Below are 14908 nucleotides of genomic sequence, written 5' to 3' on the forward strand. Positions count from 1 at the left end.
TACGATTGAAGTACATATCCGTGCTAACTACTCACAGAGAACCCAGCTTCAAGAAAAGAGCATCATGAACGATACTAAGCTAGCATTAGCATTGTCAATGAGCAGATGTTAGCCATGGCTGTTACATTGATAGCGTGGCTATTTTTTTTTTTGGTAACACAGTGTTTACTATACCGCTAAATGTTGTTGGTTTAAATTTATATACATTTTTAGGGAATGTGTATTCAGTTAAAATCAAAACAAGGTAACATACAAACCTGTCGAGCATAGACATTGCTAATTCTGCGTCGCTCCTGAGGTCCCTTCCTCTGCTTTTTTTCTGTTGGTCTTCTATGCCCCGTGGGGTGCATATGTGCATACTTGTTTTTCTAGATGTGGATATTCCAACATAGCGTAGTTTACTTAGCTCCTGAAGCCCAAGCTAATCAAGCGTGAAGCTGTATCATTGGAATATGGTGGTTTCTTCAAAATCCCAGATGTAGAAGAGGCTGATTTTCTCACAGGTCATTTTCTTGATGTACTACCATCAGGCCAGATTGACCAAAAGTGATTTTTTTTTTTTTTTTAACTGGAAACTCTACCTTTTAGTGGCCGTTAGAGGCGAGGGGCGGAGGTGGTTCTGTCCTTGCTGGACAAAAGGAGACGAAGGAGAGAAAGCCACTCCGAGGCCACAACTTTGATCCCATAGATGTGCTGCAGGAGACTGTGCAGTTGAAACCCAAGCCCAGTTACATGTCAGACTTTGTGAACTATTCTAAGCGTCAGTTGCTGACGCTGAGATGAGTGGTGGGGCTTTCTGGGAGCACATATGCGCCTCCATAGGGACTCCCGTTTCTAGACTTCCAAGATCACCGTCTCACATGTGGAATCTGGGAACCCTGGGAAATAAAACTAGCACCTCACTCCATTGATCAACGTGGGGGTCGGATATTCTTTGTTGTGTTGGCGATCCTGAGGAGTATGATGGTAAATGACTGGCTGACATCAGTATTTCGTGTGAAGGTGGATCGCTAGGAGCTCTGGTGACCTTGGAGCCGCTTGCTGAGGACAGAGCAGAATTCCTGAAGGGACACATGGTTTGGAGTGACAAGGCCATCTGCTGTAGCGCCAGCACTACAAGGAAGGTGGAGGGGGTTGGACAGAGGGGTGCTGAGAATTCCTTTTGCTCGGGTGTGGAGGGAGTAGATATTCTGGGATATCACTGTTAGCCCTCGGCTAGGAAACGTGTTTCTTTGGAGTTTTTCAGACGGAAATCCGAGGAAGAACTTTGAAACGCTTCATGCTCAGGAGGGATTATTGCAGAGTTAAATGGGGAAGATATTTGCCTGGCCCTTGGGTTTACCACGAAGCCACTGGTGATAATGGTCTCGACTTCGTTGGATCCAGTTTCCTTTCCGTCCCGCTGCAGCCCGAGTTGAGAGACCTGGATGTGTTAGGCTTTCTGGCACCGAGCTCTCAGGGGATCATCTTCAGGGGATCTTCAGTGTTCAGCATGGCGGAGTTTTTGTTTCTTGCTGCCCCGTCGAAGTCCCGTGGCCTAAACAAATGACTTTTTTTATGAGGCACCTCAATACAGAGATGGGCCAGGACCAAACTAAGCAACAGATAGAGAAAGGACTGAAACTGTACCAGTCCAATCAGACTGACAAAGCTCTGCAGGTGTGGACAAAAGTGTTGGAGAAAACTTCGGACCCTGGAGGGAAGTTTCGGGTTTTGGGATGCTTGATCACGGCTCATTCAGAAATGGGAAAATATAAAGATATGCTCAAGGTAAGACTGCCCAACACTGACAACTAATTGTTAACGTGTCAATTGAGTCGCGCTGAAAAACATTTACTGATGTTCGTTTGTAATCCGTGTTATGCAATCGACAATCTGCTCATATGACATAATTTCAAGAGAGCATACCTCTGAACATCATCATTGTGTCATCGGGACGACTCAGTGCACTAATTGTGCATTTCCACGATGCGCAAGATGTTTTTAAATGGTACCAGATCAAAGGTGATACCTTCTTAGCACCACTTCCATGTGTGGCTTGCACTCAATGCAGAGTAAATAAGTGTCCTGCAATCCGATAGTGGGTGTGCAGTGTCTTGTTGACATAATCAGCCTTAGTCAAGCGCCACTCACTTCTCGCTGAATTGAAGAATCAATTTAAAGCCATGTTCACGTCATTATATGGCACATTCTTCTCAGTATGCCTTGGATCAAATTGACACAGCCAGAGAAATGGAGGACCCGGATTACCTGACCGAGGGTTACCTGAACTTGGCGCGTAGCAACGAGAAGCTGTGCGACTTCCACAAAACGGTCTCGTATTGTAAGACCTGCTTAAACATGCAAGGCACCACGGTCAGCCTGCAGCTCAACGGGCAGGTATGTCTCAGCATGGGCAACGCTTTCCTGGGCCTCAGCCTCTTCCAGCAAGCTCTGGAGAGCTACGAGAAGGCCCTGCGCTACGCACACAACAATGATGACAAGATGCTGGAGTGCAGAGTCTGCTGCAGTCTGGGAAACATTTACGTCCATCTGAAGGTAACACAAAAGACAAGTCACGCACTTGTGTTACAGTATATTGAAGACTGTCCATTACTGTTCTATTAGAGAGGCGCACAACCCTAACCTATACAATAAGATAAGATAACCTTTATTTGTCCCACACTGGGGAAATTTGCAGTCTAAAGCAGCAAAATTGGGGGGGGAAAAAAGTGTTGCATGCACAAAAAAAATAAATGTTTCAGAAAAAATGTACACAGTATAAATATAAGTTGCATATATGCATGCAATACAATACATCTTTACTTTGATTGAGCTTTCACAATTGCTGGAAATGTAACAAAGCGCTTTACAGAACATTGAACATGAAATAACAATGATACAACAGAACACGTCACATAAATAGGTTTGTTTGTTTGACTCTGATATCACCAACTTTAAATGGAAGATACATGCCAGATACCCGTTAAGACTTTTGGAGGTTCCACTGCATTAGAATTGGAGAAATAGCTCACATTTTTATGCAATCGTGTATTCTTTTAAAATCTGGTATTTGTGTGTGTGTGTGTTTGTTTGTTTTTTTTGGGGGGGGGGGGGGGTAAGGCGCATGCTGGCCTCTATTTGGCTTTAAGCATTGGTTCTCTTATGGCGAGGCTAAATAGCAGCCGCAGCCCATTGACATTGAGTGGCACGTGTGACTTGATTGTGCAATCACTCGGTCCACCGATGTGTATTTGTAGAGCATGATAACACCGTGGAGCATCCAAACAAACATGACCAACTGTTAGCTCATCCAATAGTGGGCATTGTTAGTCATGAGGACCTGCTCTGGGGCTGGGAGGGCGTGATGGCGTACCCTTGACATCAGAGATTTGTAAGCGTAATCCCCCAGCTTCCCGTGGCGTATTGGTTTCAATGGCATTGTGACCATGTGGCATGCGGAGAATGCACTCGCGTGTTATTTTATGCCCACGTCCAAAAAAAAGTGCACAGTTTGGGCTTCTTTATTTGGACGCAGCCATATTACGACTTCTCTTATTCATTGAAAATGTGTACCGATAGGACTACGAGAAAGCCCTGTTCTTCCCCTGCAAAGCAGCTGAGCTCGTCAACGACTATGGAAAAGGTTGGAGCCTCAAATATCGAGCCATGAGTCAGTACCACATGTCGGTGGCCTACAGGAAGCTGGAGCGCCTTCCGGACGCCATGGAATGCTGCGAGGTACTGTGGACCCTTGGTGTGTGTCTTCTCTGGGGTTTGTCAAATTTACAAGATTATTATATTCACTTCACATTGACTTAAAGTTTGGTAAGGAAGTCTGTTCTTCCTACGACTGCTTATGGTAAAGTGAGGTCTTTGGCCTTCCTGATGCCAAAGCTGTACATACAGTAGACGCTCAGTTGCCAACAGGTGCGAGCACCAGTTGTTGTCTTGTACTAGACCTTAGACCTCCACCAAAATATGCCCATCGAAGCACTGATTTAAAGTGTTAATGAAGAGAGGGCCTTTGGCTCTCTGTTCTAATTATGTGCTGTGGGAAGGGTGCAGGGAATAAATTGATGTCATTGACTTGGCATGCAAATGTAACAAAATAGCAGGATGCTTTTCAGATTTATTACATTTGCCAAATGCATTTCGCCATCCAATTTACACATCCAGTGATATTTAGAATATGTGTGTACTGGAGGGTGCTTGAAGGTGAGCTCAAAAATATCTCACAGGAGTCGTTTGAAAACATGCTGGTGGTGTACGTACAAACCGAATTCCAATGAAGTTGGGATGTTGTGTGAAACATAAATAAAAACGGAAGACAATGATTTTGCAAATCATGTTCAACCCTTATTTAATTGAATACACTCAAAAAAGACAAATATATCTTCAAATCTTCAAATTGATAAACTTTGTTTTTCACAAATAATCATGAACTTTGAATTTTATGGCTGCAGCACGTTTCAAAAAATCTGCAACATGGACAAGTTTACCACTGTGTTAGATCACCTTTTTTTTTTTTAACAAAAATGGTGTAAATGTTTGGCAACTCAGGACACTCATTTTTTAAGCTTAGTAAGTGGAATTCTTTTCTCATTCTTGCTTGATGTAGAACTTCAGCTGTTCAACAGTCTGGGGTCTCCATTGCCCCATTTTACACTTCATAATACGCCACACATTTTCAATGGGAGACGGGTTTGGACTGCAGGCAGGCCATTCTAGTACCCACGCTGTTTTACACATGTATAATGTGGTTTGTCTTACTGAAATAAGCAGGGGCGTCCATATTGCTTGGATGGTAGCATATGGTTCTCCAAATCCTGTCAGCATTAATTGTCTTTTCACAGATGTGTAAGTTACCCATGCCTCGGGCATTAAAACAGCCCCATACCATCACAGCTGCTGTCTTTTGACCTTTGTGTCAGTCCAACAATTTGAAATGTGGACTCATCAGACCGCAGAACACTTTTCCACTTTGCATCAATCCATTTTAGATGAGCTTGGGCCCAGAAAACCCGACAGCATTTCCGAATGTTGTTGATGAAATGGCTTTTGCTTTGTGTAGTAGAGTTTTAAGTTGCACTTACGGATGTAGCGCCAGATTGCATTTACTGACATTGGCTGTCTGAAGTATTTCCGAGCCGTGTTGTGATACACTTTACATATTGATGTCGATTTTTGATGCAGGCGTGCAACGTGGGTTTTCGGCCTTGCCACTTACATGCAGTGATTTCCCCATTCTCGGAACCTTTTGATGTTGTAGTCGAACTAAGTGATGGAGTTATCACCTCTCGCAATGTTTTCCTCCGATAGGAATCGATGAAAATTGCTCTGCAGCATGGTGACCGCCCTCTGCAGGCTCTGTGCTTGCTGAACTTTGCAGACATACACCGCTATAGGCGTGACTTTGATGTAAGTAGTTATCGCTCGTTTTTCCCCTGATCTGACAAATGAGCTTTGACCGAACCAGTCGAACTTAATTGTATCTTTTTTAAACCTTTCAGAAAGCATTCCCTCGTTACGAGTCGGCATTGGGTATCATGACTGAGATTGGGAATCGACTTGGACAAGCCCACGTGCAGCTGGCAGTGGCAAAGTGTTGGCTTCTGCTGAAGGAATATGTGAAGGTGCTGAATTTACCAGTAACATAAATGTAGTTATAGCGCGGCAGCTAATTAGCTGTCTCGTTTTGGTATAAAACGAAACGTGTAACAGATAGGTGCACTGGACAAAACATTAGGTACGCCTGTACAAATTGTTAAAATCCCAAACCATGATGACCATTATGTCTCGCTAGCCTCAGGTAGGATCCTTGTACCTTCAAAATCACTTTCAGGAGACCCCAAAAACGGCACCATTGTTTAGTCATTAGGATTTTCAACACTTAAGATTGGTCAAAAAACATCCAACAGTATAGATTTGTGGAAAAAAAAAGTTTCAAATCGTGAAGAGGAGGTCTCGGCCCGAAGCTAGCGTTTATGTATGTATATTTATTTGTATATTCGGAGCTTAACAAAAAAGATTTGAATCTTCTCATATCTGATCGTATCAAACCGAATGGAATCGTTCCATTTTAAAGTACGTCCTTATACGTTTAGATTCGTTTTGTAAAAAACACATTTACCGATACGTTGAGCCATTTGTCTGTAAAAGGACAACAAGAAATTCATTAGATCAGACCCTTTCGGCTTGAGCCACACCATATCAAATTGAATCGTAATCCCACTGAATCGAAATGAATGAATATCGTCTCTTATATTTTATTCTCCAGGCCCTGGATTCTTTAGAGCGAGCACAGGCCCTGGCAGATGGAATGGGAAACAAGGTTTGTGATGATCCTCGCGCGCAACGTAAAACATGGATGGCAGGACCCATATTCCACCGATGACCTTGTTGTGTTTGCGCATCAAGCTGTGCACGCTGAAGGCCCATTGCCTGAGGGAGGGCATCTACAGGAGTCAGGGCAGACAGGCGGAGCTGCGTGAGCAGGTGGTGAAGTTCCTGCAGTGCGTGGAGGAGCTGGAGCTCTACTGCGGCATGTGCGGCGAGTCCATCGGGGACAGGGACCAAAAGCTGCAGGCCTTGCCCTGTTCCCACATTTTCCACCTGAAGTGAGTGTCGACCAGAGTTATACATTTGGATTCTTCATTGTAGTTTGTTCTGATTTTTGTTTTAAAAATTCAATTGGTTTTAATTACTTCTCAGAGCAGGTTGGTTATTTTTAAAAAGATGTTTTCATTTTGTTTTTAACTCATTCACTCCCAAAGACGTTTTTAAACGTCTTTCCAGACTTGGTCCAGAATTGGCTGGTACTGAATGAGTTAATAGTTTTAGTATTTCGTTTTAAATGGACCCTGTGTTCACACATTTTCCACATCAAATGGGTATCGATCAAAGCTATCATCGTTTGAGATTTTTCATAATAGTTGGTTATCATTTTGTTTTTCCAAATTAAATGAAATTCAACCAGTTTTTAGAGCAGATTTGTTTGTTTTTATTAGTTTAAGTTGATGTTTGAAATTAATTGACAGAGATGACACAGAACAGTTTTGGCTACAATTATAGATAGCTTTACAAAGTTCAGTTAGCTATCACTTTTGAAAAAAAATGACTCGAGGTTGGAATTTGTTTTTTCAGTTTACGTTTTCATTATTTCATTAATTATAATAACCATGGAGTCGAGTCACTGTTCCCGTTCATCTATGGGAGCACTTTTAAGCACAATGTTTTTTATTCTTCCAGGTGTCTGCAGACTAACGGGACAAAAGGTTGTCCCAAGTGTTTCAAGAACTCTATGAAACCAGGATTCGTGTGATTTAGCCACCATGTTTGACCAATCAATCTCCAAACACGGTGCACTGATGCCTCACATGCTGCCAATCGGCCTTGACAGAAGCGGGCAGCCTCGGGGGAAGAGATGACGATCTTTGACGAGGTTGTAATTCGTGGCTCTGTGCTGGGGCGGCTGCTGAACAGAAGCAGGCCTCCCCATTATGAGGACTCTCTCATCTTCTTGACTGACATCAGTATGGAAGTGAGTTAAGAGAACGGGGTAGGTAAAAATGCCATTTGCTACATTTTAATCCAGGCTGGAGTATTTGGACTTTGGTTGCAAGGGTGAGAGGAAGTAGCAAAGCATTTGGACCGTACACAGGACATATTTATGAACTCATGCTTAGTCTATGCATCGGAAATGTACAATAAGGATAAGAGGTTCTCTTGCTGTTCTTTACACTTTATGCATATTAAGGTTTTATTCAGCCACTTTTGTTTGCATGATATTCTATTCTTGTACATACAGTAATGTAAACATTTTAAATAAGGGGAGGTGTTTTTGAACTTAACAAGACTCTGATGTCTTTCAAAATATGAATACGCAGCTGTTTACTCCTTGACATTAAGGAGCCGGATCAATGCACAATGTGTTCTTCATAGAAATTCCTTTTTCTGTCCAAATCTCTGACACCAGTAGTGAGGGACAAAGATGACTGAACAGGGAATCTGATGGTTGCTTTCATGTATTTATTTGAATGTTTTTTTGTAAATAGCCATTAATTAGTCATTTGGAAAACGGGGAAGAATGCTGAGCTTTTGTAGAATTGAGAACTCCGCATGTCAGACGTTGCATGTTTGATTGACTAAGAATGCCAAACACACACACGTGATAAAATCTAGTTGTGTATTTACGTGAGCACATACAGTCCCTGTAATATGACTGCAGTATTTAACAGAAACCATGTATTTGTTACATTCATTTTTCACTCAATATTTTAGAAAAATACCTCTGTAGTTTCTTGCAGTGTCAAACCGCAGCAATATTATCTTTGTAAAGGCAGAATATTTCATGCAGCTATTTTATCACTGATGCTGCATGATCACATTTCACAGTGAAAACTAAAATGTCTCATTATTCGCGATGTATGGAAGATAAAACCAAAACAGATGAGTTCTCTTCAGCACAACGGTGGAGGTATTTTTTGCTTTTTACATTCCTCCACTGCTGACATCATCGTAAGAATGAACTACCTCTCAACTCTGACTTCTCTTAATTATGGTTCACATATGCAGATGGAAAAAAAAGATGGGATTTTGGTGTCCTACAGCTTGCAAGAAGATGGGCGTTACCAGTCAGAGCTGACTTTTTCGTAATATCAAAAGATCTTGGCAAACTTAAGGCTATAAGGTGAACATTAACAGTGTGAAGGTGACGCCTTTCTTGTCATGGTACGTCTGCAGTTGTCCCCGTGATCCACCAGCTTTGCTTTGTCTTTGCGACACAAATGTGCTTGCGTACTGTACGTTACGTTTTCTGCTTCTCCTGTTCTATTTTCTTTTAATGTCAATGAATGTACCCAGTTCGATGTATTGTATCTTGTTTACAAAATAAAAAGAGGGGGAGGAAAAAAAATGAAAATTTTTGGCAGGACTAACACCACTTTATTTCAGAATTGTTACCCATCCTTCTCATTGTTTTTTGTTTTCCTCTGTGTCGCCATATCTTTGAGTTTAGAGTCCAGTTTCCTGTGTAGATAAGCTTTCTTATTGGGGTCCATGGATTTGTCTTTTGTCCCGCTGCCGGCGTACAGAACCCCCTCCTTGCTTATTCTCATTCGAGCGTGAGTCTTGGCTTTATCTCCACAGCCGTGCACCTGAAATGATACAAATATTCGAAGGCCGGAACAAATAAGCTTGACATGCGTAGCATGTGAGTAAGGTGCATCTGGCTTTTACTTTGCCGTCATTTCATGGAATGATGAAAATACGGCGCAGAAGAAATGTGATTCAACGTTTTAGACCATAACTGTTATGGTTTGATGAAACATCAAACCATAACAAGTCTACTTGTCAAGGTTTGAGTCTTCCTGCTGCCTTACCTCTGGTATGTGGTGACTGAGACAATATTGCCTGTTGCAGAAAAGACAAAGCTGTCCAAGTGTTAGCACGGAGGCTTTACACTTGGCAAAACTGCAGACGCTGTCTGCCTTCACCACAGCGCTGATGAGGGCGTCAAGGTCATCGCCCGGGGAAGCGGCCGCCGCAATTTCGCAGGCGCCTGCTTTGGTCGTCTTCTTTCCTGGGAGAGCGCAAAAACACAGTCGACACAAATTTGGCAAGGTACAAATGCAGATGTTTGCAATGCTAACCTTTAGCGCCAGTGGACTTCTTTGTGGCGACTGAGCTCTGCTGCTTCTTTTGTCGAGCATGATCTTCCCTTTTCTGCTGTTCCCTCTGCATTCGCTCTACGTGTAAACTTTTTAAATCTAATGGAGATTCTTTTGGGGGGTGTTGAGGAGTGTCCTGCTGCTGGGAAGTAGCTGCTCCCTCACTTTCTTCTCTTTCCGCCTGCTCTTGAGCTGTTGGCCTGGAGACGGTAATGCACCTGTCTTTCCCCTCGCCTTTACTCTGGTGCGTGAGGCCGAGCTCTTCGGCGATCTGGTGCACCAGCAGGCGGTCGTGGGAGTTGAACGACGGCGGGAATTCGAGTTCACTCTTACCGAGATTCTTCATAAAGTTCTCCACCATCTCTCTGATCTCACTTTGTCGGTTCCTTTTCTGTTCCTCCTCAGCGAGCACCGATACACATACCTTTATGGGATTATTGCGTTTATTAGCCTGCGTGCTACTTCCACTTGATTTCTTGGGAACCGGTTTGGGTTTCTTTCCCTCGGGCTTCTGCGTTGTCGAAGTGTCAGGTTTTGTGTCTTTGTGGTCACGGACGTAATTCTGCGGGACAATGTCCTGTAGGTATTCAAATGCTGTTCGGACCTCCCCGTACTCAGTGACGTGGTGGACCAGCGTCTTGAGGAAAACGTGATTTTGAACCGTCTGGGTGTCACACACGATGGCCACATGACGTCTCGCACGTGTGACAGCAACGTTTATCCTTCTGTCTTCTGCCAGAAAACCAACTTCACCTGCATTCAGGAGGTATGAACATTGTTCAAATCAGACTGAATTTGGCAGATATGTTGCCATAGCACCAACACCAAAACTGAAAATGTACCGTACCTTTCCGATTGGACCGGACTAAAGACAAAACCACAGCTTCTTTCTCTCTGCCTTGAAAGCCATCCACTGACTTGATTTCTAGCGCTGGATGCCTTGCAGAAAGTTTCTGACGCAGGAGGTCGACCTTCACAGAGGCAGAAGCATTAAAAATATTATCAGGTGTTAAGCAGTAAACTTGCAGCCCAAAACATTTGTTAAACTTTCACAATCTGATCGAAGCCAAGATAAAGGTTGACCTGACAAAAGTCCAATTATGATAATTTCAAATCCAGCTTCCGAACCAACTAACTTACCTGCAAATTGTATGGGGCAATAACAGCTATGTCTTTGGCATTCACCCCAGCTTCAGTCAAGGCGTTAATGTGCAATGCTATGATTTCAACCTCACCTGGGAAAAAGATGACATGTTCAAAGATCACACCAACACGAAATTATGTTTGTGCTTTTTTTTTTCTTTGAATAAAGGAATGTGGTCGAGATGTACTGAACAGTTCAAATTTGGAATGGTTTGAATCGGTCCAAAAATTTGAAGATTAGAAGTCTTTTTTAAAAAAATCTTTGTTTTGGGCTTTTATTTTGAATTTTTAAATTTTGGTTATTTTTTTTGGTAGAGTGTGGCTGAACAATTTAGAGTCGGAAAGATTTTAAATGGTCCAAAAATCCAAATAAGAGTTTTTTAAAAATCTAATTTTAATTTTGAAATTCTGGAGAAAAAAAAAACGTAACTAAAATAGTACAGTGAACATACTGTCAAAACACATATTTGATTCAAACGTGTTTTACAGTTTACACCATCAGTGACGTAATTATGCTTTTGAAGTACAATTAGGTAAGAAGACCTAACCTTGGTTGCCTTTGGATTGCTCATCTGCCACCTCCATTTCTGTCAGACCACAGCCAGCCGTGTCGATGAGAAAAAGAGGTGTGCTGGTTTCTTCGACACAGGTGACCCCGGGGAGATCTCTGTTTGTGACATTTATTTAAGTACGGTACTTATTTCTATTTTTGTGTTTTATTTTTCTAACTGAGCTGATTCTTACTTTAATAAGTGTGCCTCCACTGAACTGTGTGCTGTCAGTCTTCCGTGGTACATCTCTTTGGAGGCCCATTCCATGATGGCACTGTTCATGCGGTACTGAACTGTTAGCATCCGCACAACTGAGTCTCCATACATCTGGATGAGTCTCTCCATTAGACTAAGAGACAAGCCTTTTGAAGCCGCCCTGCAGGAACCATGGAAGAACAATATGGATCATATCAAGGATAGAAAAAAAAAACCCTTATGATAGATTTGAAAATGTCCAATATTGAGAAAAAACAATGTTTACACTTGTGATTTGATAGTAGGTGGTAACTGCTTGTAGTCTCCTGACAGAATGCATTTGCGAGCTTGGAGCAGACCAATCCAGCAGCTGCTCTCCAGCGACTGCGCGCACTCATCAATCACCATCCAATCAAAATGCTCGGCTGGCAGGAACTTCAGAGGCCCGTCATCACACGCACCTGCAGATGCGGATGAACGGCTTCTGCTCATCGTCACAATGACACCCAGGTGACATTTGCTATCTGGCTATTTGAAGACTTTGACTAACCTGTGTTGGTTGACAACACAACGTCAGCGCTTTTTAGAATCTGGCCGATGGCCGTGGCTTCCCTGGTTTTCAGCTCTTTTCTCAGCTCGCCTATTTCCCTCCAGAAGTTGCCCCGCTCTCCTTTCTCGTTGTTCTTCTTCATTCCAAAATGAAAGGATTACACATACAAATCGAGGTCGTCTGTGCATGAATGTCTGGGTAAGAGTTTTGGGTAACTGCTTGCGAGTGTTCAAATGATGGACAGTATTTGTGTGTGATTGTCAATGCACAGCTATATTGCATCGGCTGTGTTTTTTTAATTTTTAGTTTTTAACTTCACTCAAGTGGCGATAAATCTGAAGCCTGCCCACCAAACTCAAGGTTCAGCTTTACATCCACCACAATCGTCGGCAAGGTGGCTCACATGCCTGTAAGGGACTTGTGAAGACCTACTTACAAAAGCTTTGTCAATATCCCTTCGGATGTCAGCAATTATGTTGGCGTTGTCACTCTTGGCAAGGATGGCATCCAGCGAATGCTTCTGTATAGACTCCAGAAGTCTGGCTGGGTGACCGAGCCTCAGAACTTTTGCCTTGCACCGGGCTAAACTCTCCACTAAATTGTCCACTGCCACATTTGAAGGGGCACAGCATAAGACCTGCACAAAAAAAAAAAAAAAACGATATTCTGGCTCATGTGAGATGCTTTACAAGCCACAACCAGTTGATATCCTTGTTACGACAACTGTAGGCAGTTTTTTTGTTGCACCTTTTGGCCTTGTTTGACAGCTTGCAGAATGATCTCCACTACTGTGGTGGTTTTCCCAGTGCCTGGAGGTCCATGAATCACTGCCAACTCTCTCTGAGACAACGCAAAGGTCACCGCTTCTCTCTGGGAATCATCCAGGTTGGAGTTAAAGAATTTGACCTCATCTAATGGAAAACAACACCAAGTCAAAGGTTTTCTCTAAAGAAGATGCATCATTGACACAAACAATTCAACAGCTCTATCACAAATGTTGCTTTTATTTCGCAGATAAGTTAAATATAGCTTGTTTTGGATCTCAATGTGCAAGCTCAATATTCTGCCAATCATACCCTTGTCATTTGTAATTTGTGTGATTGGAATTTCATGTACAAGAAGGACATGCGTAGGTCTCAAACTAAGTCTGTTGTCACTTACATGGTTGGGAATGAGAAGAAGGTTTGGCTTCCCCAAAGAGAACATTGATCAGATTTGCAGATTGTCCATTGTTGTATCCATTTAACCTATCTAAAGCCCTGCCAGTACAAAAAATGTTCATATGTCACACAGCTACATAGTTGACATTTTAAATGTACAATAAAAATGCACTGCTTACCTTTTCATTCGCTTATATGTTACATCATTTGCCAACTTTAAGAGACTGTATAGAGCCTGTGCATCAAAACTGAGCCCATCCTTTGAATCATCAAAAGCCACACTTATTGAGATTTGGCTGACCCGTGTCACAATGCCTGTGCTGATCTGAGAGGTCTCACTGCATCCCCCAGAGTCATATAAACCAACTATATCCCCTGTGACAAAGGATACAAGAAGTCAACCAGAGTTTCAAAATCATAGATAAAAAGCAATGGGGTTTTTTTCTTCCATTTTACCAGGTCCAAAGCTATTGCTTGGAAGAGATGAGAGGCCAAGATGCTTTCTTGGCTCGAGGACAACAACTGTTCGACCGTACATGCCTGTGGACTGACTTCCGATTTGAAGTTTTAACAGGCACACTCCTTTGTTTTGAAGCTCCTTGAGTGATATGTTCTCCTTCCACACCCTGAGTGCAGAAAACAAAATAATCCATCCACTGTGTATAGCAAAAAAGTTTGGGAACCACTGCACTAACCTACCATGCTGGGGGAAAAACGGAAATAAAAATGTACTTAAAAACACTTAAGTAAATGTGATGTATTTTAATTAGGGAAGATAAGGCAGGTGGAGTGTTTCCATTAAATTCTCTTCACAAACCTGGTTTCCTCTATTTCAGCTTCCCTCTCTTCTTGAAGAAGTTCGAGTGTCTTTGAAACGAACTTTTCGACTGCCATCCCTGCCTAAAACAAAAAGAAGACAAATATCAACAACTTGCCACGCCGAATCTCCAATGAGCTAAACATTGGCGTGATGGTATTAATGGTCGATTTCTGTGATAATAAGCACCAATATAGTTCAACGTCGTATTCCTTTGAAATACTGTAATCCGTATGCAATGTTGACAAGTTATCTTAGCCACCGTGCTAACACCACGTTCGCCACATTTCGTATGCAGTTAAAATACTCACCTGCTGCAGTTAAAGATGAATATCGACGATGACAGTTAAATAAAGGCGACTAAAAAACTGTATATTTATTTACCAACTGCTGGCAAAAAACTGCATTTTCTTGTCGGGTAATATAGCCAGCATGTTAGCAAGTAACATGCTAACATTTGTCTACTTCTTATGGAGTTGTATGGCGATTGGCAAGAAACGTTCAGGTGCATTACCGCCACTTACTGGTAAGGAGTGTGAACCAGGTATGCCGCTAACCTATTACCCCGAACATACATAGACACACACGCACACACACGGTCACACACTTGTGTGACGAATGACGACACGGTGCAACAATATCTAAATAAATTAAATCACTTTCGCTCTAATTTGAGGATGTAGTCTGGATGGGAGGCACTGTACTTCAAAATAAAATATGGAAATAGCTCAAAACCCGATGTGCGAGGAAAAAAAGTAAAATCACTTTATAAATCAGAGTATAAAATACGTTTCGACACACACAAGCCATCTCTTGTTTTTGAGCGATGATACATTCACACT

At 42.4% G+C, this 14908-nt stretch overlaps 2 protein-coding genes across 4 annotated transcripts; one reads left to right on the forward strand and one right to left on the reverse strand.

Annotated features, from left to right (window-relative positions):
* The first annotated feature begins 1384 nt into the window (after nt 1–1384).
* rapsn (receptor-associated protein of the synapse, 43kD) lies at nt 1385–8878 on the forward strand. The gene is made up of 8 exons (XM_086109706.1): nt 1385–1770; nt 2200–2538; nt 3562–3720; nt 5302–5400; nt 5493–5615; nt 6260–6313; nt 6400–6599; nt 7231–8878. The coding sequence occupies exons 1-8, from the start codon at nt 1546–1548 to the stop codon at nt 7301–7303; spliced, it is 1272 nt and encodes a 423-aa protein (XP_085965832.1). The 5' UTR covers nt 1385–1545; the 3' UTR covers nt 7304–8878.
* Nucleotides 8879–8896: 18 nt separating this feature from the next.
* Nucleotides 8897–14667, reverse strand: ighmbp2 (immunoglobulin mu DNA binding protein 2). Of its 3 annotated transcripts, none has more exons than XM_086109704.1 (16): nt 14591–14667; nt 14067–14149; nt 13706–13875; nt 13429–13624; nt 13251–13348; nt 12837–13000; nt 12526–12726; nt 12090–12225; nt 11826–12000; nt 11538–11720; nt 11342–11460; nt 10791–10885; nt 10498–10621; nt 9633–10403; nt 9363–9562; nt 8897–9137 (listed from the first exon to the last, which is right to left on the reverse strand). In XM_086109704.1, the coding sequence occupies exons 2-16, from the start codon at nt 14141–14143 to the stop codon at nt 8940–8942; spliced, it is 2907 nt and encodes a 968-aa protein (XP_085965830.1). In that variant the 5' UTR covers nt 14144–14149; nt 14591–14667; the 3' UTR covers nt 8897–8939. The 3 variants fall into 3 exon arrangements, with proteins under 3 accessions (XP_085965830.1, XP_085965831.1, XP_085965829.1); XM_086109705.1 differs by lacking the exon at nt 14591–14667 and adding an exon at nt 14378–14565 and having other exon boundaries at nt 12090–12222; XM_086109703.1 differs by lacking the exon at nt 14591–14667 and adding an exon at nt 14378–14565.
* Nucleotides 14668–14908: the final 241 nt, after the last annotated feature.

This window comes from Hippocampus guttulatus, chromosome 4 (genome assembly GCF_054856545.1).
Source record: "Hippocampus guttulatus isolate MCC_2025c chromosome 4, RoL_Hgut_1.0, whole genome shotgun sequence".
In the NCBI taxonomy this organism is placed as follows: domain Eukaryota; kingdom Metazoa; phylum Chordata; class Actinopteri; order Syngnathiformes; family Syngnathidae; genus Hippocampus; species Hippocampus guttulatus.

Excerpts from the sequence above, each read along its gene's own strand:
- rapsn (XM_086109706.1), top strand. The coding sequence starts at position 1,546 with ATGACTTTTTTTATGAGGCACCTCAATACAGAGATGGGCCAGGACCAA. Across the intron at positions 1,771-2,199 it reads AATATAAAGATATGCTCAAG|TATGCCTTGGATCAAATTGA; the intron begins GTAAGACTGCCC and ends CATTCTTCTCAG. Across the intron at positions 2,539-3,561 it reads ACATTTACGTCCATCTGAAG|GACTACGAGAAAGCCCTGTT; the intron begins GTAACACAAAAG and ends GTGTACCGATAG.
- ighmbp2 (XM_086109704.1), bottom strand. The coding sequence starts at position 14,143 with ATGGCAGTCGAAAAGTTCGTTTCAAAGACACTCGAACTTCTTCAAGAA. Across the intron at positions 11,721-11,825 it reads CCTACTATCAAATCACAAGT|GGCGGCTTCAAAAGGCTTGT; the intron begins GTAAACATTGTT and ends TGGTTCCTGCAG. Across the intron at positions 10,622-10,790 it reads TTGCCCCATACAATTTGCAG|GTCGACCTCCTGCGTCAGAA; the intron begins GTAAGTTAGTTG and ends GCCTCTGTGAAG.